This window comes from Artemia franciscana, chromosome 11, assembly GCF_032884065.1.
Source record: "Artemia franciscana chromosome 11, ASM3288406v1, whole genome shotgun sequence".
Lineage (NCBI taxonomy): Eukaryota > Metazoa > Arthropoda > Branchiopoda > Anostraca > Artemiidae > Artemia > Artemia franciscana.
Genome location: NC_088873.1, coordinates 1247623 through 1275298, shown reverse-complemented (window position 1 = coordinate 1275298; position 27676 = coordinate 1247623). Strand labels below are relative to the sequence as shown.

Below are 27676 nucleotides of genomic sequence, written 5' to 3'. Positions count from 1 at the left end.
GGGTAAGCCTAAACTTGATGAAACTTATCTGTTTAAAATCAGCATTAAAATGCGATTCTTTTGATGTAGCTATTGCTATATAGCTATGGTATATTGGTAGTATATTGGTATATACTCCTTACTACAGTTCGTTGCCACGAATTGTTTGATTGTAGGGTTTATTTCAACATAATATAGAAATTTTGTTGTCACTCATTAGGGGAGATTCAGCTGACCCGTCTACTGCATTGTATTTTTAAAATTCGCTTTGCATTTCTAATTTTTTATTATATTGAAAATGCGTATAGTTTTATGGTGAAATGTTTATGGCTTATAAATAGTAAGTTTTCTTATTGTCTCAGCAAATTTACCTGTTAGAAAATTTTCTTAAAGTACTTTATCATACTTTTATTAGAGTACCGAAGTTCAGTACTCTTAGTGCTCATCTGCGGAGAGCCAAAATCAAAATATGCATTAATTCAATAACGTTCAGAAATTAAACATTTGAAAAAAACAATTTTTTTTAAACTGAAAGTAAGGAGCGATATTAAAACTTAAAACGAACAGAAATTACTCCGTATATGAAAGGGGCTGTTCCCTCCTCAACGTCCCGCTCTTTACGCTAAAGTTTGACTCTTTCTCTCAACTCTACTTTTTAAAACAGTAAAAAAAAATTAGCGTAAAGAGCGGGGCTTTGAGGAGGGAACAGCCCCTTTCATATACGGAGTAATTTCTGTTCTTTTTAAGTTTTAATGTCGCTCCTTACTATCAGTATAAAAAAAAACTTGTTTTTATATTTACTCATGAACAAAAATCAGCATGCAACAAGTTCCATGAACAAAATCAGTTTCATGGGGATAAAAATCAATGTACGAGTTCCACGAAGAAAAAAATTAACATACAACAAGTTTCACGAACAAAAACCAGCACACGAGAAATTAAATGAACAAAACCAGTTTCACGAGGAGAAAAATCAATGCACAAGTTTCCGGAAGAAAAAATCAACATGCAATGAGTTTCACGAACAAAGAAAAATCGCCATGCAACAAGCTCCACGAACAATATCAGTTTCTTGAAGAGAAAGATCAATGTACAAGTTTCACGAAAATAAAAATGAAAATGCAATACGTTTCACGAACAAAAATCAGCGTGCAAACATTCCTCGCTCTTTACGTTAAAGTTTGACTCTTTCTCACAGCTCTAATTTTTAAAGCAACAAAAAACTTTAGCGTAAATAGCGAGGCGTTGAGGAGGGGACAACCCATTTCATATACGGAATGATTTCTGTTCATTTTAAGTTTTAATCTCGCTCCTTACTTTCAGTAGAAAATACTTGTTTTCTTATATTTAATTTTCATATCTATAAATGACCAGTGTTCATTTGCACCTCTTATTTGCAGGATATCGAAAGCTTCGAAGACTGCAAGAAGCTTTGTCTTGACGGGAATTTCCGGTGCCACAGTTTTGATTACGGTGACATTGCGGAAAAAGTATGCCGAATCAGTCATCATTCCATGAATACCCTCAGTCATATTAAGGTAGGATCCTGTTTACTGTTATGTATTACGCCCTATTATTACTAGCTATTCTATGAATATCTAATGATTACATGATTTTCATACTATATTATACTTCAGAATCACTGCATGAATAATAAATTGCTATGCGATTAATTATAGAGAAATGAAGAGGCTAAGCACGGATACAATATGGGGGGGGGGTCAGACTTGGGTTCACATATTTACAATTCCTCATGAAGTGGTATAGAGTTGGAGAGTAGTGCAGTTTCCTTGGAGGGGTAGGGGAGAAAATACAAAATAGGCACTATTTAAGCCACAATCTTTCATATTGTTGATAAAAGGAGTCCTCGGACCAAATATTGCGGCTAAGGGAGGAGAATCTTCAGTGTGCACAGGCATGAAAGGTTATATCATTTTATGCATATGATAGTATTCTTAAGGATATAGTGATGGATAGGTTCTTGATTACAAGAACAAATATTTTCCCACATATAGTTCTCGTTCTGTGAGGCGGGGAGGAGGGTACGAGAAAATTCACTTACAGGTTATAATTTTTGATTATGGTGTAAGTGGCCCCCTCAGCGAATCTCTAAAGATAATTCTAAAATATTAATTTTAAGGATGAGGAGGCTCTGGACTCACCAAACACATCGATTCCTGCATAAAATTTTTCTGGGGGAGGTCTGAGAATAAGGTTTCTTTTCATAAAGATTGTCATGTTCAGTCTAGCGGAGCAACATTTTCAGCTTGATATACTAGCTCGTGTCTGCGCTTTTTCAGGTTTTTTCTTTGTCAACTTCCCCCTCCTGCAGGTACTCATGTCTTAACGCTTTTTTCTGTATATGCTACCGATAACTACTGATTCATGTATGGAACTTGAAAAGTTATACTTGAAATGAAATCGGCATATTTTTTTACGAAGGAGCGAAAATCCTAGAGTTACTATCCCTGCGTTCAATATAGCTTATTGCAATAGGTTACAACATTCTGTATTGAACCTGAATAATAACTGATACAAATTAATTTTTATAGTTAAAAAATCTTAATTGCTAGTATTAAAAAGCCAAAAAAATCATCCGAAGCAGTATTTTGCCTGAAGTAGTACGGATGAACATCCGTTTTTGTTTGTTCGTTTTTTTTTGCGATGGGATGTTGCATCGAAGGGGCTTTCGTAAAATTTGTGCGTCAGAAATTTTGAGGTATTACAAGTGGTAGAGGTAAACACTAATTATCTCTGAAATTAAAAGAGTTAGAATATCAAAGTGTGACTGCTACATATGGTATTTCTAGTTACCGTTACCAGCTGAACTTCAGCTCCTTGATCTTTTGAGGCAGAAAGATATAGCCCCTATATTTTTGGAGTCTACTTGTAAACCTGCATAAATCTTTGGCCAAAAATCACAATGAAAGAACTCACTACTGTTTAAGGTCTATGAACTGCAGTCATTAGCATTTTGAATTTGATATATGACACTGGAAAATTTAATAATTTGAGAAATGAATAACTCTGGAAAATAAAGCGTTCAATTTTTAGATTTAGGGCAGGTTTAACGAACTTTATGTGCGAAGTTTTAGTTCCTTGGCCCCCTTGTTCTAGGGAAATACAACCCCTTCTTTTTTAGGCTATTGCTATGCTCTTAAAATGCTTATATGGACTTGTGTGAACTATCATAAAACCACTTGGTTTTGGTATAAAACTACTTTGGCCAAATAGAGTTGTAGCATCTTACGAAGATTTTTTTTTTCGAGTACTCAGTGCGGGGTGTCTCCTTTTGTAGGCAGTGCGACCGTACCGTGTGTCACAAAGAAGCGGTTAAAAACGTGAAAGTAGAAATTCGGCTGTCAATGTATTTGCCACTTTTTCGAACGGAGCGTGTTGAGTTTTTCTTTAATAATCAGATCATCAATTCTGTCGGTTACTTTTAGCTTTTGAGTAACTGAGTTTGAGTAAAGCTAGACAAAATTATCCCTGCAAAAAAAAGCATAAAAAACACGGTCAACCTCACTTCAACCTCATTAAAACATGTATAAATAGAGGATCAAATGCTTATTGTTATATTAGACTTGTCTAAGAAGTCATAGGTGTTAAATTCTGGGTTCTTGCCCTTCTTAGAAGGTTATGCTCATGTTTTCAATGTTTGCACAGTTCTTAAAAGCTTGCGCTTACTTTGGGTATATTTCAATTGACAATTGGACTATATGCTCATTTAAAAGTAAATCTAAAGCTCTACAAACTTTTTTGACAGAAAATGCACTTACAAAAAAAAATAATAATAATAATAATATTATGGTAACAGATTTCAAGTTCGGAAATGGGTAGCATGGGTGTTAATTCACACAAAATAGGGGAGGGGACGACGACATGTACTTTTCAAAACTTAGGGTGCAGCAAATTTTTTTTTACTGAAAGAGGCTTTCTTTCAGTGAAATCCCTGAAGAATATATTTTGAAAAATCTAGGGAAAAGGAGGGCAAAAAGCTTTCAGTAGCTCTTAGAAATTTTAGTCGATAGTATTTATCCCGTCATGGATCAAAGTTGCTCTTTTGTACGACAAAATGTTCGGAATTCCGTACTTTGCAGTATTCTGATTTCTTTTGCTACTTCAAAAGGTACTACATCTTTAAATTTTCGTTCGAGTGAGCTTTCTACCGACAATTTACCGCTGCTGGTTCGGTACGATTACCCTTAGGGAAAAAGCCCAAACGTGTGACCAACCTTCTCTGAAAAAACAAGAAATTTCTTTTTTCTCCGACTAGTAGCTTATAAGAACTTAATTTCATTGCATAACACCAAGATTCGGCCCCTTTCTAGTGTTTTATAAGAAACCTTTCTAAAATTAGGTAAATTACCATATGCTAAGAGCTTTTAATAAACAGATTTTAAATTAATATCTTTTGCATATTTAGACTCAGCATGAATAGCGATCTTTATTGATTCATATATTGCTGCTTAAACTTTTTTTTACAGTTTTTTTTTTATATTGACAAAGGTTGCAAGGGGGAGCTGTAGTTTGTTATTGCTCTTGATTCAGTACTCTCTCAAAAGTGACAGGGCTGCAACCTCACCCACCCCCCACCTCCAGTCATGTTTTTGATACAGGTTTATTATTCCTTTAAAAATGCTTCTATCATCTCTTAAGAATTGCATCCCTTAAAGTATTTATCGAGGGGGGGATTGGGAGTTGAAATATCCTTAAAGAATTGTAGTGCAATCTTTTTCATATTTTTTAAGACGAGCTCTTCGAACAAATATTTTTTTTATAGGGAATGCCCCTACCCTTCCTCCTTCTTTGTAGCTAAGTATGTGAATATAAACCTTTATCTTAGACTTAAAATAGTTTTACAATAAGAAGAAAGATTTCACCCTGCAGCATTATAAACTTGGTCCAGAAATATTTCTCGGACTGAAGAGAGATTTGGGAGGAAGTCCTTCTCTCCCTCCTTCTAAATCTACTGGAAGTTTCGCTATAAGTTTCGCAGTTCATGTTTGATTGATTTATTTACCGATTATACATACTTAAGGGTCCATTCATTTTCAGGAACCATACCTTGATGTCCCTTCGTCTTCAACATACGAAATAACGTCGTGTTTCAATGTAACAATTGATTGTCGTGCCAGTGAAATGATTGTTAAAGTTAAAGCAAGTCGAAATTTTAATGGCAAGATTTATGCACGTCTAAATCCGAATTCGTGTGTTAATGATGTAACAAGGTCTCTTGAGTTTGAACTCCAATTGGGCTACCAAGATTCTTCCTGTTCCGTCAGTCAGGAAGAGCCAGGGAAATTTGTATCGGAAGTTGTGATCCAAGTAAGTGTTCTTACTTCTTATTTTACATTCTGCTCGTTGAAAGCTAAAGAAGAAAAACCTTGAAAAATGATGAGTCTATGACCAATCATAGAAAAGAAGAACTGTCAAACGAGTATATCTCCTGTACATAAAAAGGTGTCCTGAACATTGAAAAAGATTTAGCTTAATTCAATATACGAAAATAAAGGGGGAAAGGGGGATAGCATGTTTATTTTTTTCAAAATGGAAATACAAAATGGTATTTTCAATGAAAATACCAGAAAATTGTATTTTAAAAGTTTGGCAAGGGCGGGGGGATATTAGGGTGAGCAAAAACCTAGGGGAGCTTTATGTCCCTTCCAATTGATACCCATGGTTCAGTTCAGTTTTAGACGAACGGTACAAAAGTTCAACAGCATAAATATGCCTTTAAGGCTAAGGACAATAGAAGAAAACTAATTGTAAATAATATAGATTGAAGAATAATGAATATAAATGAAATAAAAACAAAACAAGGTTCAAACCTGACCTATCTGATCTAACACCAAACACCGGGACTAATATCTACAATTAAATTCTTCTCTTATCTTACCAGTACCCACCACGAAGAGAAAAGCGCTCTTGCCCCTTACAGGTTTATTCCCATACATATCAATATACAAGCATCTAATTAACTCCTTCCACCGTTTTTGTCTTTTTATCTTAGTTTCTTAGGGGTACGTTTGGAGGTTTTTCAAACTTTACTTTAAACAGTATTTTTAGTCAAACTTCATGCTCTAGAATAAAAAGAGCTGCGAGGGGAAGAGAAAGAAGAAATATCATAAATAATACAGTCATCTTAAAAGGCAAAAAAATTACCAAACCCTGAACAAAAATAACCGAATAAAACAACATTCCCCTAATTTTATTTTCACATAATTTTAGCCTTCTGGAACCGAAGTTTCTATTCAAATTTCCCCTTTGTCTCTCTCCCTTATGTTCAAGATCCCTCAAAGAAAGCCATTGGTGTTGAAAAGATAATATTATAACCCACTAAGATAATTTTAATCGCTCTTCCAACTGAATATGTTAACATTTTAAAATACGAAGGTTTAGAAAATAACCAAAACATGGCATTTTGGACCTTGCAAAGAACCCAGGTTCCCGGTTTGCCCCCCTTTCCTCCCACCCTCTATGTCCAAACTATGAACATAGCGAACATTTTAAACAGAAGATCCTAGTTTTCTCAGCTCCTATTTTTATTTTAGGAACACACACTCACAAAAAGAAATAAGAGTGTAGGGAACATCTATTGTACACATAAAATTAAAAATGATCTAAAACCGGTGTCGCAAATTTGAAAAAAAAATATTTGCGTTGTGTCCATATAAACCATTGTCAAACAGTTCATGGTAACGAACTTCAAATAAGCAGCGACCCGGCTCAATAGAAACCGAAACTCTAAATAACGGAATTTTGATACCAATAGATGCATCAAAAGAATCGGATTTTTATGCTGATTTTAAATATATAAGCTTTATCAAAGCCAAAATTACAAGCCTGAGAAAATTTGTCTTATTTTCGAAAAAAGGTGCGAACACCCACTAATCATACCATCAGATCCAGCGTATCAGAGGACCCTAGTGTAGAGGTTTCAGTCTCCTATCTGCAAAAATGTGGAATTTTGTATTTTTGCCAGAATAAAGATCACGGACGCGTGTTTATTCGTTTTTTTTTCGCTTTTTTTCCAGGGTTGATTGTATCAACCCAGTGGATCTAGAATGTTGCGAGAGGGCTCATTCGAACGGAAATTAAAAGTTATAGTGCCCCCTCGAACGCGCATTTCTTTCCCGAAGTCACCGGATCCAAATTTTGAGATAGTCGAAAAATCTAATAACTATGTCTTTGAGGACGACTTAATCCCCCACAGTCCCCGGGGGAAGGGCTGTAGGTTATGAACTTTGCCTGTTGTTTACATATAGTATTTTTTATTGGGGAGTATACAGACGTTTTCGGGGAGGACATTTTTTTCTGTTGGGGGGATCGGGTGGAGAGGGTCACGTGAGAGGATCTTTTCATGGAGGAATTTTTCACGGGGGAAGAAAGTTTTCCATGAAGGGGGTGCCAGATTTCCCAGCATTACTTAGAAAATGATCAGAAATTAAATAAAAAAAAGCAAGTTTTTTCAACTGAAAGTAAGGAGTAACATTAAAACTTAAAACGATCAGAAATTATAACGTATATGAGGGTGATCGTCAATATCTCGCTCTTTACGCTAAAGTTTTTTTTTAGTACTTTCAAAAGAGCTATTCATTCTAATTAAACGGCCATTGTGATTCAGGGGTCATTCTTAAAGAATTGGAACAAAATTCGAACTTTAGCGTAAAAAGCGAGGTATTGAGGAGGAGGTGAACCCCCCTTATTTATGGAATAATTTCTGTTCGTTTTAAGTTTAAATGTTGCTCCTTACTTTCAGTTGAAAAAAAGCTTGTTTTATTATTCAATTACATGTAAAGGGGGTATGCGTTACAAAATGTGTCTCAACGGCCCAAAAAAATATCGATCGCTAATATTCAATGGAAAGCGAAGCTGGTTTATAAGACTTTCTAGCGAAAATTACCGAAAAAATCGACTGAGGTTTCCGAAAATATTGTTGTTTTAAATATCATAGTTTGTTTTTGAGCCATGGGGTAATAATGGGTCGCTAATAACAACAAGCTAGTAACACTTTCCACTTCATTCACAACCTGGATTGATTTCCAAGTCTCAGTAATGTTTGCAAGTTCGCAAGTATTCTTCTGGCAGCTTTCCGCTTGCCGTGGATATTAATTGAAAGCCAAGCCGGTATGAAAAGACAAAAAAAGAATAAAAAAAAACAACAAATGGTTTACTATGTTCAAATGGCTGCAAATTAGACAGTCACTTTGTCACTTCCAAAACTTGCACATGATTATAAAGTAGTACAGCGAAACTTGTAGAATATAATCTATATATACACCATGACATGGTGGTATACTTACACATCTGGCAATCCCTTTAAGTTGGCTTGTTGCCACACCTTTGCAGGTTCATTTTGGTAAATAGACATCACCAATAGACCTCTTAAAGGAAAATACTGTTTAATCAGTTCTCATATAAGCAATATCTATCATTTTAATTTAGTTACTAATTTAGGTAAATTTAGGTGCTTTGTTCTGTAACTCATTGGGTTAAAAAAAATCAACCGGCAATTTTTTCTGGTAATTTGTCCGCACAACAGCAGCCTTTGAAATAATTGCTGACGATTGTAACTAAATAGTAGCAGCAGCATTGGACACTGCAGGATAGCAGCAATTCAGTGTGGAATGAACGGTAGTTAAAATTGTTCTTTGATGCAATTCACTAATATTGCCTACAGGAATACCATTAAATGATTTTTTACGACCTTCTTATCTTTTTTACTGTAATTTCGGATACCCTAACTATAAAATTTTGATTTTATATCTTAGATTTATAGCTTCAAAATATTCTTGTTCTAAGAGCAGTTCAGTTCAGTTCAGTTTATTAACATCAAAATAAATGGACAACAATAACTCTCTAACCCTACAAGGCTCCATGGCCCGTTACATAGGGGTTAAAACAAAAATAAATACCAAATAAAGAGTCTCTTCTTAAAAAAAGAAATCCAATTAAATAATTTTGTGTTATTTTTACTTACCACTTCGTCCTCGAAATTCAAATTGAAATTGAAATTCAAAATTGATCAAAAATCTAATTTTGATTTTTATATCTTAGATTTATAGCTTCAAAATAATCTTCTTCTTCTAGAGCATATAAGCTATCTAGGAGATATCGTGTAGAAAAATGAGGAATCCAAACTGAGCTTGTTTCACGATCCCCTCTGGCAACTGACAAAGAAAAAATAGGGGAGAAAATTCACTTTTTCTCATTTTGACCACCACCACTTGCCTAAGCCCAGAGGAGTCCTCCAATACTCAAAAAATTCTTCAAAATATGAAAAATTGATGCAGTAATTTAGTGCTTGTGGTAAGAAAAATGTTCTGAAGCTACTTTTCCTGTTAGACATGTTTTTGACTAATTTGAAAAAAGTTTATCAAAGAAAAGTCAATAGCCGTTGTAAAACCTACAACGGACAAAAATTAAATTCATGCAATAAGTCATATAAAACGAATACAAATTACTATGAATGAATAAAAGTCAGTCTAAAACGAGAAAAAATTAAAATCAGTAATCGTCTCAAACTACAAAACTGCAAATTTTACCACAAACAAGTGTCGGCCTACCACGCTCTTAAACCTTGTAAAGTCTAGAGTGTCGTTTAAAAGATCAATTCTTTGGTCGTGGAGTACTTTGATCCCATGTCACATGTTCTTTACAGGATTTAAGCAATATCGTACCCAAAATCCACCAAAGAAAAAAATAATAATAAAAGTCAATTTACCTAAGTAAATTTGTTTTTACCCAGCTCAGCTTTACCTCATTTTTTTAAGAATCACGACCAAATTGTAACTACCCAAGATGTTGGACTCTCCTTGCGGTGTTCTTACACTCTAAAGAATTACACAGTATCAAGCAACCTAGAACTAGCCATTAGTGGAAGGATACCTGCACTGAAAGAAGAAACAGCAGTAGTGCCTGCACCTACAGTACGACTTCGAATCACTGGTAGAAACGGTGAACAAGTTGCCTCTGCACAGGTACTTTTTTGGCTTCTTTTTCTACAACTTTCCTATTATGAATACCTTTTTTCTGTAGATCCATTGGGGGGGGGGAGGTGGCTTAGATATTGAGTATGTCTTTGGTGGGCATTGCATAGTTAAAACTGCACAATTTGTACAAACTTTTACCTTTTTTCTGGGGGAAGGGGATTCAAATTCGTGTTGCTTCATGGATATCATAGGTAGTATAGCCTATTGACCGTATAGTAATTTCCCTGATCGTTCCTAACATTTTGCGTCGTATGACACTTTCTGTTTTATTATCTTCATTTTTTAGATTGGAGATGTAGGCAGTCAAAAGATAACGACACTATAAGAAGAAAAGGGAAAATGCTTCGTATCATTCGAACAATGAATAAACTAACTAAGCAGCACTTTACAGTTGATATAAACTGATGTTAGAGTGTAGTAAATCTGATTATTACCAAGCAGCATTCCTATAGAACGGATGACCGTAAAAACCTGTGGGAGGGCTGATTTTCTCATATATTAATAGTTTTAGTGCCCATTTTAAGAACCAATACCGATCGGGAGACCATCTGACACCCCATAAATGCCCATAATGCCCTCCCTCCGGACCTCTCATGGCATCTGATTAAAATATGAAGATTAGTATTTTCATCAAAATGGTCGAAATATCCAAAATGGTTCCTTTGCGGATGATGAGATTAGTGTGGATCCGGGTCCAATGCCCCAAATCACATGAAAATAGCCTGCACATAAGAGGAGCTGCGTAAATATGTTTCTGTCGAAAAATGTGGACGCATTACACCTTGATGAAATATGAGTCATAAAAGGTCTTGATCTGCATGTTTGAAAGGTCTAAAATGAGGCCCTTGTAGTCATACCCTTTTTATCTCCTCTTAACTCTGGCATACAAATTGCTTCACCTGAAGGAATATTTAAGGATTTATGAGATTGTTGATTACAAATACGAGGCTAAAATCGCTATTTAGAAATACTAAAAAAAATTAAGTAAATCTTTCACTAACGTTCGCTTTGGACCCATCAAAAGAATTTCAATCTCTGTGTGGTTTAGAGGTGTCAGATCAGGGCCCTTTGGCTCCCACCCCATTCGATTATAACAATTGGACATTGCATACCTCTTTTTACTCATGGTTGTTCATTGACCGTTCCAAGGATAGTCTAACACAGTGGTTCTCAACCGGGGTCCACATGGACCCCTAAGGGTCCATGTAATATTCCTGAGGGTCCACAGGTAAAACACAACAAATTGGGGGTCCACAATGATATTTTGGGGTCCATGAAGAAAACCAACTCAGAACGCTCTTTATTTTAAAAAAATTCAATTTCTACTGTAATTTACATTATTTTGAAATATATATATTAATGATTCTTTCGTTATTTTTTTTTTTTACTTTCTTTTGACTTATATATTCACCCATCAGTCTGTGGCAAGAACAAGCGAAGGTGAAAATCTTTTAACTTCTCTCATGAAGTAGGCGGTGAGCTTTGATCTTTATTTTCAAGTTAGATATTTCCTTCCCAATGCCCAGTACCTAACCATAGATCTGCAACGACTTATCTATTACCCCCTGGTCAGTGACAAGAGCAAAGATCATAATCTTTCAACATATCTTAGGAAATGATAGTTTCCTGGCATCATATGAAATAAGCGAAATAATTGTAAAGGCCAGAAAACCCCATAATATTGGTGAAACAGTAATTCTACCCGCAGTTTCTGCTATAATTTCGTCAGTTATGAAACAAAATGCTATTGAAATTACTAATTCCATCCCTTTAAACAACTCTTCTGTGTCACGACGCATTGATGAAATGGTAGAGGTTGTAGAAAAACAGTTGATAGCTCATTTGCAAGTGAAACAGTTTGCCCTTCAACTTGTTGAATCAACTTGAAGAGATAGTGAGGCCCTTTTATTAGCATATGTTAGATTTAACAATGAAGGGCCCAAAGAGGAAGTGCTTTTTGCTAGAAGACTTACGACAGACACAAAAGGTGAAACAGTTTTTAATGAAGTTGCTACTTATTTCAAGGAAAACAATATCCCACCTAAAAATATAATTGCTTGGGCTACTGATGGTGCACCATCTATGACAGGCAGATACAAAGGTTTTATTGCACATTTAAAAAAACAGTCCTAGAAGTATATTGTATTCACTGTGTGATACACCGTCAACACTTAGTTACAAAGAAAATGAGTGCACGTCTGCATGATGCCCTTTCTGTTGTAATAAAAGTAGTAAACCATATTAAATCAAATTCTCTCCGAGACCGCCTTTTTCGTGAATTCTGTAAGCAAAATGGAGAAGGGTTTGAGTGGCTTGTATTACAACAGAGGAGAGATGTCTATCAAAGGGGAATTGTCTTAAACGTTTCATTGCACTTTGGGATTCTATTGTTTCCTTTCTTGCTGACACACAACTTGGAGCGAAACTGCTTGCAAATAAAAATGATGTGTTTTACTTATCAGATATATTTGAAAAACTTATTACACTTAATAAACAGCTCCAAGGAAACGATTCTGATCTGATATCTAGTAAAAGTGCTATTGCTACTTTTCTAAGGAAACTACAGCTATATAAGAATAATATCAGGCGTCGTGCATTTGAACAGTTTCCTTGTTAGGCCTGTGTTAGCAGCGATTTGCAAGATGAAGATATTGCATTATATGGTGAATATTTGGAAAATATACATGAAGATATGCAAACTCGGTTTAGCGACCTACTCGGGATGGATATACCGATTTAGGCTTCAATTCCTTTCGAAGTTAATGTTGCCGAAATAGAATTGTCTTTGCAAGAGCCCCTCATCGAATTACAGAGTGATGAAATAACGCGTGCAAAATTCAAAGATGAAAAGTACAATATATGGAAAACAACCGACCTTGCTATATAGTACCCTTTGCTCTGGGATAAAGCGCAGTTCTACGTTATTGCTTTTCCTACCTTATCTTGTTGAAGCGGGATTTAGTCGTGTTTCTCAAATGTTATCAAAAGCTCGCAATAGACTTGACATTGTGAAAAGGGACGATCTTCGACTATCATTACCATTGATAGAACCAAATATAAAAAAAACTCGTCGAGAAGCATCAACCACAGGGATCTCATTGAATAAACATGCCTTTTCCTTCTTTTTTTAATCACACACTTAATTTCAACTCCTTTTTGTATTCAGTTTATAAAAATAATGTTGGAGTGAATTAAACTACCTGAGGAGCTCTACTCTCCATGATTTTGAGTTGCTTGCCCATGAAAGAAACAATGTAATATTGTAGTTATTATCACAATAATAATAATAATAACAATAATTATTATTATTATAGTAGAATATTTTATTTGTATTAAACTAGTTTTCATTTAAAAATAAAGCGTAATTGTATGCTATTTCTTTGATAATTAAAACCTTAAAATTTATTTTAGCGAAGAATAGAAAATTGTTCCTATGTCCAATAGCTATGAAGGGGCCCACCAAGATAAAAAGAAGAGAAAAGGGGTCCATGGGTAAAAAAAAAGGTTGAGAACCACTGGTCTAACATGACGAAATATTAATTATCAAAAGTCACTAACTTAGTTAAGACTAAACTAATCAAAATCAAAGCACTTAAAATTCAACTTCCACAGGCTATGAATGAAAAAAAAAAAAAAAAAAAAAACAAGAAAAAATTGAAAAAAAGGGTAAAACAACAGCGTGGAGAATTTCAGCCAGTGAATGGAAAATAGAAAAATAACAACAAATATTTCGGAAAGGAACTCTGCCAAACTATCTTCAATGCTTAAAAAAATATATAAAAGAAAAACTAACCTTTCAGAGTAATTAAAGTACCAAACACACTAAAAACTAAATTGGATTCCTTAAATTAATAGAAACTTACACGACCACACCTGTCTTAAAAACTAGGAAAACCCAAACGTAATTTCTTAATGAAAAAGACTTCGGTAGTACACTTACCGGGTGCCAAGTTTGAAAATAAGGAATGTTTGTGAAAAGTAGCAGAAAATGAATCAACATGGAGCTCTAGAAGTGTTACTTTCCTAATTGTTGTAGCAAGAGACATCTGCCATAAATCTAAGCTATGCAATAATATGAATATTACTTACATTAATCATGCTTAAAACCTCAGATTACTAGTTAGTTAACTTACAAACAAAAACATTTTTTTTCGAAAGACCAATTAGGCTACTCTATTTTTTTTTTTTTTTTATTTCTTCGGGTGACTATTGAAATATCAATAAAATGCTTTAATTTTTGATTAATTCAAAAACAATAAAACAGGATTCGTCCTTTCTCCTCTGTAGGTTATACGTAAACAAACTATTAACGTAAGCATTCAAGGTACGTAATTATTTACGTATAGCCTACAAAAGACCAATCCTATTTTATTACTTTTTGAATTTATTTAACGGATTGCTTTGTTATTTAAAGTTTTTTTTGTTTTGTCCACTGCTTTGTTTTAATATATTATGCCCCTTTTCCCCCTATTTTCCTTGTTAAATGCTGCCATCAGCTGCAGATATATTGGGTGTTACAAACGTTTGGTTGGGCTTGTTTGTAAACAAGAAAAGTTTCCGCGCTTGCCTCTTTTCACGGATCAATTGTAGTACTAACGGAGAGAATTTTCGCATCAAAACTCAATAGTTGTAAAACAACCAATAGAGAAAAAAAAAATCCTCGAAACTGCAGGGTTCAAACATGAATAAACCGAAGTTAGTGCCAGTGGAAAAAATTTCTCATTTTGAAGTCCTTAGTACTTCAGAGAAAAAAAAACCTGAAAAGAAAAGAAAAAAGGAAGCACCTCGTCTTAATTTCAGACAATTTCACTGTCTTAGATTAATTCCTTTTTGTTTTACCTGTTGTTGTTTGTATAATGGGAAAGCAGTGCAGTCTTCATTGTTATTTTGGCTAAAATGCGTGAAAACCTGGGGGGGGATTCTTTCCTTGAGAATAACAAAAAGGGTTTTTTTCAATGGAAATTTCAAGAAAGAAGCTATTTTTTAGAATTATAAGGGGGGCAAAGAAATCTAGGGGGAGGGTAAATAACCCAAGGTTACCCTGCTGAAAACGTAGCTACCTAAGGTCAATTCCAAATATGAGAATAACAAAAAGGGTTTTTTTTCAGTGGAAATTTCAAGAAATTCCTTGAGAATAACAAAAAGGGTTTTTTTCAATGGAAATTTCAAGAAAGAAGGTATTTTTTAGAATTCTAAGGGGGGCAAATAAATCTAGGGGGAGGGTAAACAACCCAGGGTTACACTGCTGAAAACGTAGCTATCTAAGTTCAATTCCAAATATGAGGGTTTGAAGTTTTTAAAAAAATGAAAGATTCGCAACTATTATAAATATCAGTGGGAATATTTAAGAATAGTGGACAGAAAATTAAGATTTGTAATTGTGCAGTTGACATCACAGCAAAAAGAACAATGTTTGATGTCAAACAAAAGATCTCAGCATTAAGTTTTTTGTGGCGCTTTCGTATTTGGGTAGTCTCCTACCATATGTCTGTTTATGTTTTTTCTTCGTCATTAAAGTCTTTTCGGGTTAATTGTGTAGCCGACATATCGGTGCTCCCCGTCGGCCCGAATGGAAGATTGTTTATGGCATATTTTTGTAAAAAAAAAAAAAAAAAAAAAAAAACAATTTAAGAAAAACGGATACAGCTATGAAATTCAAATGGGTCATTTAAGCTAGTTAGCAGGTAATGTGAAAAAGGTCAAATTTCCTGGATAGCAAAACAGCAATCTGTTTGAATGCGTGACTAAGATTCATTGACGGTTCATAGAGGAAGGACCACCAGAAAGGAAACAATCCTGTGGCGTCTTCCAGCCCGCTTATTGTATTTGATGCTCAAATTTTGCCATACAGTTCACCTTTGATCTTTTTTTTTGGTTTCACAAAGAAAATTTTTGAAAGACAATAAACAATGACTTTAAGACATGAGCGAGTTGAAGAACAAATTTTATAAGGAAGCTCTGCTGTCAAATCCGTGCTGGGTTGCTTCCGTTTCTATACTGCTTTTCTGAGGGAAAAATATTTCGCTTAAGTCAATGAATCCGGAAAACATTTCGATTATACTTATGTTTGAATACACAGAAACTCCTTTTTTTTCCAACCATGCTATTTTTTGCAACACTTTAAAAAACCGCTTTAAGTGCATTAGTAGATGGGAACTTTTGAGCCAGTTGGCTCCATTATAAATGATAAAAACTTAATGTTAATAGCAAAAGGTCTTTTTTTGGCTAAAATTTATGATTAACATCACAAACAGCCAGTATATTTGTTTGTTCTATAACCGAAACACGAGAATAATTCTTGAGATTAAACCGGCCAGACACGACGAGGATAAAGGTAAAGTAAGGTAAAGAATACGGTGTTAGACTTTACAGTCCCTACCGGTGGTGCGGATCTCCGTTTCTTGGCCCTTCAGCCAGGAAGTGCAATGGGGGGCTGGGGGCCAACCATCCTGTGCTTTCACACACTCTTCCTGTTTACCTTCCCCAGATTTCTCCAGGTACCCATTTAGAGCTGGGTCAACTCTGGCCAAGCTTACAGAGTCACGCCACTGACCCCGTCCCAAACCAAATAATTGGGTACACTAGGATTCGAACCCTCGTCCTTTCGGACAAAGGATCCTAAATCCAGTGCCCCAATCAATTTGGCCAGGTGTAGGATGAATATCAAAAGATTGTATGTCTTATAATTTGTTAGTGTCCGTGCTTGTTACTAAAGGTTTTTTGGTTTTATTGATCTTAATAGTCACTGAAAATAGGCCATGAACATCGAACTAAATTTTCTAGAAACATCAGTCTTAAGTCACTACAGCACCAGGCCGCCTCAGCCCAACACAGCAACGCACGCTCCTCCTACAACCCACTCTATTCAAGCCCTCCCTCTTTACACCGTCCCAGGAAGTTTCCAAATCCCTTGAATCTTTATTTATGAAATCCTCCCAACCCAGACGAGGACGAACTGCTTTCCGTGCAGCCCCAGACGGTTGGCCAAAAAGGATAATCTTCGGCAATCTGTCATACTTCATCCGCAGAACGTGGCATAGCCATTTCAACCTTTCTTTCATTGTAGCCCTAGAAAGCGGGATTGAACCACATTTTTCGTACAACCTACTGTTTGAAATACGGTCAGTCAGCCGGGTACCCAGAACAATCCGTAGGCAATTTCTCTGGAAAACATCTAGTAAATTTTCGTCTGCTTTTCTGAGTGCCCATGCTTCAGAGCCATATTTTACCACTGTCATCACTGTAGCTTCCAATATTCTAATCTTGGTTTGCAGACTTATCTTCCTATTCTAACAAAAAAAAATTTTACTGTGAAAAAAAACACCCTGAGCCTTAGCTATTCTACTTTTAACATCTTCACTTCTCCCACCGTCTTTACTAATAATACTACCAAGGTAAGTGGAGTTGCCAACCTAATCAATCTTTTCGTTACCCAACGTCACCTCTTCATGTTCAATTATTCCTACCCTTAGTGACTTAGTCTTCTTAACTTCTTAACATTAATTATCAAGTCTATTCTAGCACCCTGAACTCGCAAAACCTCTAAAAATTCATTCATTTTGCTCACACTTTCATCTAATATGCTTAAATCATCAGCATAATCTAATTCTCATCCTAGATTTCTTTGCTCATGTTGAATTCGCCAAATGCCTCCATATTGGTATTTTCTTTTTTGGTATTCTCATCTAAAAAATGCCCCCCCCCTCCTAGATTTTCAAAATTAATTTCCCACCCTAGCTTTTTCGTGATCCCTCTGTGAGGGATTCGCGTGACAAGAGTAAAACCCTTGCATAAGCGATCTGATCATAAGCGGTCACGATCAACTAATACCCTAACCATAGCTACTGGTCAAGACTCTTTTCTACCACTCCCCAGTTTATTTTTTTGTACGCTCACAAGAATACGATATAAAGGGGAAGTTAAGAAATTTGTATAATAGCCTACGAGGAATGAAGGATAAAATAGTGAACTTCTTTGGTAAATTTTCCAATTAAGTCGCTAATGAGATATATATAAGTAATAGACTAATAGAATCAGAATTTCATCCTGAATCCAAATATATCGTTCGTTTCCGTTAAAAATGAATTTTACCCACTCCCCTGCGGTCCAGATACATACCTTGAATTGAATATATACAATGGATTTCCCCCTATTTTGACAAACCCTTAAATCAGTTTGAAGAAAAGAGTAAGTTACAGAGAATTCAGTGCAACATACAACTCAGGATACATATTTGCACATTAAGGGGGGGGGAAGTTCATTTTCTAAGGAAATGAATTCTATATTTGGATTCAAGATGAAATTTGATTTTAAAGGTATATACATTTCTTTCCTTTCTCATTAGTGAGTTAATCGGAAAATTTATTCTTTTTTCTTTGATTTATATTAAATGTTATTTCAGGTTGGAGATCCTCTTGCTCTACGATTCGAAATTTTTGAAAAGAATAGTCCTTACGAACTGTTCATTCGTGAACTGGTTGCCCTGGATGGGACAGATTCAAGTGAAATAACTCTCATTGACGAACACGGTTGCCCAACAGACCAAGAAATAATGGGACCCGCTCTTAAGGTAAACAAGATTTATCCGCTAGCTCTATCTTGCTACACTTGTATAAAGCCAGGTTTCTAAACTAGTGTTTGTGATATGTTGGGTTTTAATAAATAGATTCAGTTTAAGAAATTTTGACATTTTTTTTGGATTTTTAGACTCAGTTTTGCAGACTTTTGCCTCGTTATCAAAATGATCAACTCCACTATAGTCAAACTCGTCAACAAAAACAAAATTACGTATAGCTACACTTTCCATAATAGATCCTGCGCCCAAATTTATGAGTTGGGCTATGGTCAACCTTCAAACGTAATTATTTGACTGATCACTGATAGTGAATATCTTTCGCAATTTTTTTTTTTTTTTATTTTACTGAAAATATAGAAGACTAGAACAACTTTTCCATCTATATTATGTAGAAGAGAAGAACAACTTTTCTATCTATATTATCGACTAGAACAAAAGATTTAAAGTTCGAGTAGTAAAAATAGCGGAAGGAGCGAATATGTTGAAAGTAGAATGCCCATTACTTAGTGTCTTTGATCACAATTCGAATAACCTGGGAACAGGCACGTACGCAGGAATTTTTTTTCGGGGGGCCCAAAACCTTCGAAACAGCACATATAAAGTAGCACTTTTTTAATTTAGCAATGCAAAAAGCACGTATATTGGAAAATACAGACTAACTTTAATCTGTAGTACTGTAGCGGAAAGGGGGAAGAAGACTGAAGCCTCAAAAGTACGTTTTAGGCTCAGGTTATGTTCATAGCGATTTAGAACCAGTGATTAATCTATTATATCCCACTGAAAGGGAAATTTTAGGGTTAACAGTGCAATATGGGTGCTGTGGGGGGTAGTTCTTCTATTGCAAAAACGTAGATTTTAATGAAAAATGATAGTTTCCAAAATTGATCCATTAAAAGCTGTACTTTATCCTGAATAGGGGGGATAAACGCACTAATATCAAGAATAATTCTATTTTGCTGTGGAAAGCAAACTCTCCTTACAAAAAAAAAATAACAGTACAATTGCTAATTACTTCAAAGAGGGTAAAAAGTTGACAGAAAATGGGTTAGTAATTGGGCAGTGACTTGACCGGATAATTGCATGCTGTAAAATCCCCCAAAAAAGGCTTCACACATGTATCTAGATTCTTAATAAATGTCCTACTTTTGCCATAAATCCCAAGAAACCACGGGGAAATTAAACATTTCAAAAAATTTTGGGGGGGAGGGCCCGAAGGCCCCCCCCCCTGCGTACGTACCAGCTTGGGAAGAATAGGAGGATAATTCTTCAAAAAAATTAAGATATTGCTAACTATGGTAACGACAGCCGTCAAGCAAGGCTCTGAAACGCAGTTGCTTCGAAAGTTTAAAAAAGATGTGTTAGATTTGTTCCTGGGGATGTTTTTCGGATATATAGGATATATTTCGATCCCATTTTCTAAGAGTACAATATAATAAAGCTTGAAATGGTTAGGTTACGTTAATGTAGGATATATTTCCGAAAATCCCTTTGGCCATCTCTTTTGAGCTAACGAGAAGTAGGAGGCTATTGAATTGGTTGGATAGACGTCAGACGAAAGGCTTGAAAAGAATGTGGCACTTGATTCGAGGGAGATACAATCCATGTTTTGCACAGGTTAGGCCAGAGCAGCGTGCGTAGCCGTGTAAGCCTTGGGAGTTTTGTGCTGTAATAAGTTGTTACGAGAATTAAGAATAATAAAACGGCATTATTTACTGGTGTCTTCACTCCATTTATTTCTCATTCACTCCATTTATTTCATTTTCCCTTACATGGTTTATTTTTTCCTGACTTTATACCGAGAAGTAAATTTAAAAAAAAAGTATAGGTGAGATTCTGTGAATTTTGTGGTCAGAAGTTGCCACTAACCCGGATTCCCTCTGTATTTTAGGACGGAAGAATGAGATAAATAAAGGAAACCAGCAAGATTCTGGTCTCTATTCCATGTTAAATATTCTTCTATTTTCGGCCCTTATTCTATTCTCCTATCTCTCTACAATTTGTACCAACTTAAAACATACAATCTTGCCAACCATCCTCATTTCATAAAAAATTCAAATTTATTTTTAGGTAAATGGAAGTGGTCAAGTTCTCACTGTGCCATTCGATGCTTTTAAGTTCCCAACATCGGATATAGTTCAATTTAAAGCGTTGGTAACACCCTGCTTACCCTCTTGCCAACCTGCAGAATGTGATATGAACGACAATTTTGGACTTGAAAGAAGTTTCACCTCTTTTGGAAGAAGAAGAAGAGAAGCTGATATTGATCAAGACGAAATGCTGTTAATTCAAACAATAAGGATATCTGACAAATTTGAGACAGAATCTAAAACAGATGCCTTCAAAGCTTCTGAAGGAGGGGGAACCTCTATAGCGAAGTCTCTCGATAATGAGACATGCAGTAACATTGTTAGTTTATTTATTGCTTGTGGTTTATTTTTAGTTGCACAGATTGTGTTGATTGGTGCTTTTGTTTACATATGGGGTAGGCAAAAACAAAACAAATCAGACAATGTTCCTTCGTTTAATCCTTATGTAAATTCTGCGTTTCAACGGTAAAAAAAGAAAGCTTTTGTAAGGAATACCAGTGACGTTTTATTGCCACTACTTTATGCTATAATTTGACGTTTGTTCACCGAATGTAGAATTCTCTTCATCGATATTTGAATCCGGTGTTTCAGCGATAGCAAATATCCTGTTTTTTTGTAAGGATACCTGTGATTTTACTGTCATTTTTCTGTATTAGAATTCGGTTTTTTATTTGCCGAAATTAGGATTTTATCTGTTGAACTTTGAGTTCAATTTTTTTTTCTCTGTAAGGATAGGAGTGAAATTTTACTATTTAATACCAATTTAATACCAGTGAAATGTGAAATTTAATACCAGTGAATCTTTGCTGTCATTTTTCTATGCAGGATTTCGGTCATTTCTTCGCTGAATATAGAATTTTATTTGTCAAAATTTGTATTCGGCCCTTCTTTTTTTTTAAACACGATCGGAATTTTACTGTCTTACAATGCGGTGATTTACTCGCCGAATATAGAATTCTATTTGTCGATGTTTGAAGCCGCTGCTTCAGGGATATGAAAAATCCTATTTTTTTAATGAATACCAGTGAAACTTTGCTGTCATTTTTCAATAACATTTTTTTTCAAATTTTTTTCAAACACGAGTGGAATTTTACTGTTTTACAATACGGTAATTTATTTGCCGAATATAGAATTTTGTTTGTCGTTATTTGAAGTCGCTGCTTCAGGGATATAAAAAATCTTCAGTTTTTCTTCTTTTTTTTTTAATGATACTGTTATTTTTGTATGCTACAATTCAGTAATTTTCTCGCCGAACCTAGAATTTTATTCGCAGATTTTTGAATTTGATGTTTTACCAGTAGGAAAGATCCAATTTTTAGGGGGTATAACAGTGAGATTTAACTGCCATTTTCTATGCTTCGTTTTGGTGCTTTAGTCACTAAACAATTTAGTTATGTCTTCCGATATTTAAATTTAGTATTTCATCTGTAGGATAAATCCTAATTTTGTAAGGAATACCGACAAAATTTTACTGCAATTTTTTCTATGCTGTTATATTTTGACGGTCAAAGAAACTTAGAAAATTACAACCTGTTGATAGAAATAGGATTTTTTTTTAAATCTGAAGATGGAAGCATTGAAATTTAGAAACGGAAGAAGCGTGATTTCTTTTTGTAGATAATATCATGACGAAAAATTTGAAAAATTTGAGATAAAATGAACAAGGTGAATTGAGACAGGGTGTTGAGACAAAATCAAAAATTCAAAAATGTGACCGAAGTTTGTTTCTAAATGACGGAATTTAGAGGCGCTAATATGTAAAGGAGTGAGTACATGCCAAAAAGGTGATGAATATTGCAGATAATAAGAAGGCTGGAGGTTTTTATTTGGGATGGGGTGCATTGAATAATGATTAAGTTTTTGCCAAGAATTTTTCTAGCACCCAATTTTTATTTCGAATGTAAGACTTATTTAAAACAAGATTTTCTACTCTTTCCACAGTTTCTAACCATTCTGAGCAAGTTTCTTTTTAGTTACAAGTCATCCTACTTGCTAAAATATCGTAGTAAACCAATTCGCTAAAACGGAATATAGACGTTGCTATTGAGAAAGAAAACCTAAAGTTAAAAACTTAGAATAAGCTCGAGAGTTAACGTTATACCATAGTGTCACAAACAAAATCATCAAGATAAGTATGATTGTTTAAGTATTTATCGCATATATTCCATTAAATGGAGATTTTGTTAGAATGGAGATTTTTCAGTTATTTAACTGTTGAAGTGACGATTAGCTGTCCAACTACCGGTGTAATACCCTGTTATAAATTTGGTACTTGCTGGTTATAATAATAAGTAATAACTATTTAATTTTACTACCACTACTGCTACAAACAACTCACCGCAGCACCAAGCCACCTGAGGCCAAAATAGTGACGCACGCTCCTCCTCCATCCCAATCTATTCAAAGCCTCTCTCTTTAAACCTTCCCAGGAAGTGCCCATTTCGTTTAATTCTTTCCTTATGACATCCTCCCACCCCAAACGAGGACAACCTGCTTACAGTTTAGCCCTACACGGTTGGTCGAAAAGGATAATCTTCGGCAATCTGTCATCCTTCATCCGCAAAACATGCCCTAGCCAGCTCAATATTTCTTTCATTATAGCCCTAGAAAGTGGGATTAAACCACATTTTTTGCACAGCCTGCTGTTTGAAATACGGTCGTCAGTCCGCCGGGTACCCAAATAATCTGTAGACAATTTCTCTGGAAAACATTTAGTTAATCTTCATCCACTTTTCGGAGCGCCTATGCTTCAGAGCCATACTTGACCATTATCATCACTGTACCTTCCAATATTCTAATCTTGGTTTGCAGACTTATCTTCCTATTCTTCCAATTTTTTTTTTTTTTTACTGTGAAAAAACACCCTGAGTCTTGGCTATTCTATTTTTAACATCTTCACTGCTCCCACCGTCCTTACTAATAATGCTATCAAGGTAAATGAAGCTGCCCACTTGATCAATTTTAGTAGTTAACAATAATCATATATTCTGATAAATGTTTAGGTACTCTCCTGGAACAATTTAAAGAAACTGTTTTTTGGGGAATTTACATCCGTGCATATTATAACATGTTTATTGGAACATCTAGGAAGTTTCAACCCTCATCCCTCATTACTCTAGGCACATTATTTCATAATCCGCAATCAGTTATGTCTTTTTCACTAAATAAGAAAATAATCCAAAGAAAAAAGTGAATTTGGTTTTTGTTACTAATTTTGACTGCTTAGGTAGCAACTAATTACGGTTTATTTGATAGAAATTTTTCAATCAATTCTTACTTGTATTTTCTTTTTGTTTCTCTCTTTTTTCTCCTCTTTCTGTATTATCACACTTTAGTTTACTATGATATTGTTTGAATTGTCCTTACATAGAGAGAGAGAAAGAAAAGTAGAATGATGGTCTCATTATATCTTTTGCAATTTAATGTTACCATTCAAGTGTTTTATTCTGATGTTTGCTGGGGGGTGATGGTTACTTATGAGTGAATTATTTGAGAGTCAACAATTTTTGTTGTTAGTTCGTGTGATTATTAAAACTTTTTATACCTATCTTCAAGATATTGTTTAGACCCTGTTTTAAGTTTGACTTGAGTCAACTTAGATTAATTAGTTGCCTGCATACAGGCATGAAAAGAAGTTGAGGAGGCAAGACTGGGGAGACACAAAATAATTTAGGGTCATAAACTCAAGAAAGACCTTGAACTATGGGTGGGCCTCCAAAACCATGGTATTAGATGGGATAAAGATTGGGAAAAAGATGGGATGAATTAGAACTCTCTTCGAAATTAGTTCCAAAGTCCATCCGTGCTCGGTAGGACGGAATCTAGCTCCTGCCAAAAGTGAAAATAAACTGATAAATAAATAGAAAATTCCTTTACCTGAAATACTAATCCAAGTCCTGACAAGAAACAGCACATTTTTTTCAAGTCGAGCTTCTATATGAATCCTGAAAGGGGACTTGTTTGAACACCTTTCTAAAAAAGAAAATTGGTTTTATATTTTTGTCAGCATATGTATAGAAACTTTTATTTATTTGAACACACAACTTTTTTGGCCAATGAAGGTCGGGAAGCTTTTTGCAATTCAGATCCAACATTGAAGCAAATCAAACAATCGCTACGATGGACATTTTTTTTTTTTAGGGGGGGGGGCGACCAGATACCCAGGATAAGACTGAAATTTGGCTCTTGTCAGGAGAATATCCTGCTACATCTGACACATTGCACTTTTTTCGAAAAAGAAAGACCTCAAATTAAAGGTTCAATTTAATTACAACTTGCTTCCTCTACTCTGAAAGGGAGTGTATTGTGTGAGCCATAATTTCCATGTGACTCTGGTTGCATAACCATCATAATGATTTAATCTATGGCTTCAAGATTTCGGCTAAAAAAGATATTGACTTTTCATGGTTATTACTGGTTGCACACTGTACAATTGGCCCAACTCTACATCAATGACCCTATGTAGGTGAATTCTTGCAAGCCTCCATTTCCTCGCCATCATTATTCTTGTACTAAAATTTGATCAACTTTTGGTGATCAAAAATTTCTTGTTGTCAAAAGGCAAAAAAAAGACATAAAAAAGCACAAAAAAAGCATAAATCTTAAAACTATTACAGGGACCACAGTTACTAGCAACTCATTGTAGAACTACAAAGCTGTGCATACCCATCCTTCGAACCAATCCATTCCAAGTTTAAATTTCTACTACTCCCATTCAATATTCTTCAAATCCTTTCTTTTCACCTGTGTCTACCCCATTTTGGGACGAACTGCTTCTGGTAGGGCCCCAGATGGATGCTGAATAAGCACAATCTCTGGAAACCTACTCTCCCTAAAGCATGACCTAGCAATCTTAACTTTTCTTCCGGTCTAGCCTCAGAAAAAAGAATAGGACCACACTTCTCCCACAGCTTGTTGTACGTAATAAATAGCCAGGGAAACGAATGTCTAATACTACCCTTGGACAGTTCTCCTGGAAAGTATGTAATATATATTCTTTGGTCATTCAACTCCCCCCCCCACGCTTTAGAGCCATACTTTATCACTCACAATTATTACGGTTTTCAATATTTTAGCCATAGATGGCAGAATCGTCTTCCTATCCTTTCAAACGTTTTCAACCGTGAAGAAAAAAATATGTGCCTTGGCCATTCCTATTTTATGTCTTTGAAATATCCACCATCTTCACCAATACTACTACCAGGATAAGTTAAGCTATCCAGTCAATCAATTTTCTCGTTAGTTAACATCACCTTTTCACCCTCACTTTCTGTTTTTCATTCTGCATTGGGGTCCCTTTATCCCATGAACTCAAGGATACAAGTTCCATGCCAATCAGGGAAGAACTTTTTACGGCTTCATTTTCTTGCCGCTGGGGCACAAGGCGAGGGAAAATTAGTGTTTGCATTAGGTTGCTCTTAGCTGAACACTGGTGAACCCAATGGCTATTTCAAAATTTCGGTCAGATGTCTTAGTGGGCCAAGGGGGACTAAATAATAAATAAATGGCTTAGGAGAGCTCCTGATCGCTCTCTAAGCCATGTCAACTCTTAAAAGAGCACTAGAATTCTCAATTTCCAACCAAATAGCGTATTATGAAATTTCTAAGCCCCGCTCCCATTTACTCTATAAAGATGCCAGGAGAAAAGACAATAACAAAGGAGCGGTGCCTCTGAAAACCCGTGCAGAAATGTAATGCTCTTTGTTGTCACTGGGAAAATACTTATCAGCGTATAGTGTCTTCAAAGACCCGCTTCTTAAATATTAAATGCTGTAGTTCATGGTTCACTCCTTACTAGACTGCATCTATTGCTGAAGCCAAGAGTAATTATAAAATATTTTACAAGGGAACTGTTTTCAGATGAAACTAAAGTAGGACCATAAGACCTAGGACACTCTTCCTTTTTACCTTCCCCAGGTTTCTCCAAGTACCCATTTAGAGCTGGGTTGACTCTGGCTGACCTTACCAAGTCACACTACTAAAATGAACAACCAAGTCAAACTTAAAGGTAAGAAATATCTGAAATATAAATCGAACAGGAATTATATTTACGATGCATGGGCAGCGGGAACGACACCTAGCGTTTTTCTTTTGTCATTTTAGCTCTTCAAAAAGCAAATCAAAACCTCTTTCTGTGAAAAATCTGAAACTTAAACCTCTAAGGTTCTGGAGTAAGAGATCCCTCAATCAAAAATAAATTTAGGTTTCGGATAAGAGCTCCCAAAATGGTACCAGAAGATGATTCTTTTTAGACTGATTTGGAAATTAATTGGCCTTAAAGTCTGGAGGTGGGAGGATGCCCCAATGCAAATAAATGAACAAAATGATTAATTGTCTGAAAATGGTGTTATAAAAAAGGTTTATAAGCTTTGTTTTTCTTAATTTCTTAGATCTTAAAGCTGTAGTTGCTAGGCCAAAAAGATCTTAGTGTACACAAAAAAAGTGTGGGGGTCAAAGCTCTGGACCACAAATGTTTTTTTTTTTCTGGCTAGATGGAAGGTTTCAAGGATCACTGCATAAAGAAAGTACACGTTGTTTTAAGATGGAATATTAATTAACCCCAAAACAAGCCAAAAATTGTTTTTGATCAGTTATTTACTTACTACCGAAAGTCCGCTATCGGTTTTCCTCCGATTGACCTGAAAACTAGAAGGTAAGTAGTAAACTAGCAGGGACAACAAATTTTGCAAGAAAATTTGGTTTGTCTATTTTTAGCACGACTTTTATCTATTTTATTTTCTGATGGTCTCCAGTTGAATATGACTGGTACATAGATACAGGACAAAGGGAGCTTCCATTAGCATAAAAAAACAAACCAAGAAGTCCAAACTTTTCTTATAATAACAAAATATAAACATTTTTTTTAAATGAATATATATTTATATATATATATATTAAATATATATTATTGAAAATGAGTACCAAAAATAATTTTTTTTTAAAATAAATATTAAAAATGATTTTAAAAATAAAAATAAAAATAAATATTAAAAATTTAAAAATAAAAATTTTTTTAAATTTTTTTTTAAAAATAAATTTTT

General features: G+C 35.0%; 1 protein-coding gene across 1 annotated transcript in view; it reads left to right on the top strand.

Annotated features, from left to right (window-relative positions):
- Window positions 1-24183, top strand: part of LOC136032661 (uncharacterized) — a 62185-nt gene extending 38002 nt beyond the window's left edge. The window contains exons 4-8 of the mRNA XM_065712948.1: window positions 1380-1517; window positions 5038-5307; window positions 9756-9962; window positions 18376-18543; window positions 20617-24183. Of these exons, the coding sequence (XP_065569020.1) occupies window positions 1380-1517; window positions 5038-5307; window positions 9756-9962; window positions 18376-18543; window positions 20617-21105 (1272 nt within the window). The 3' untranslated portion in view covers window positions 21106-24183. The remainder of the gene's footprint in view (window positions 1-1379; window positions 1518-5037; window positions 5308-9755; window positions 9963-18375; window positions 18544-20616) is intronic.
- The last annotated feature ends 3493 nt before the right edge of the window (window positions 24184-27676 follow it).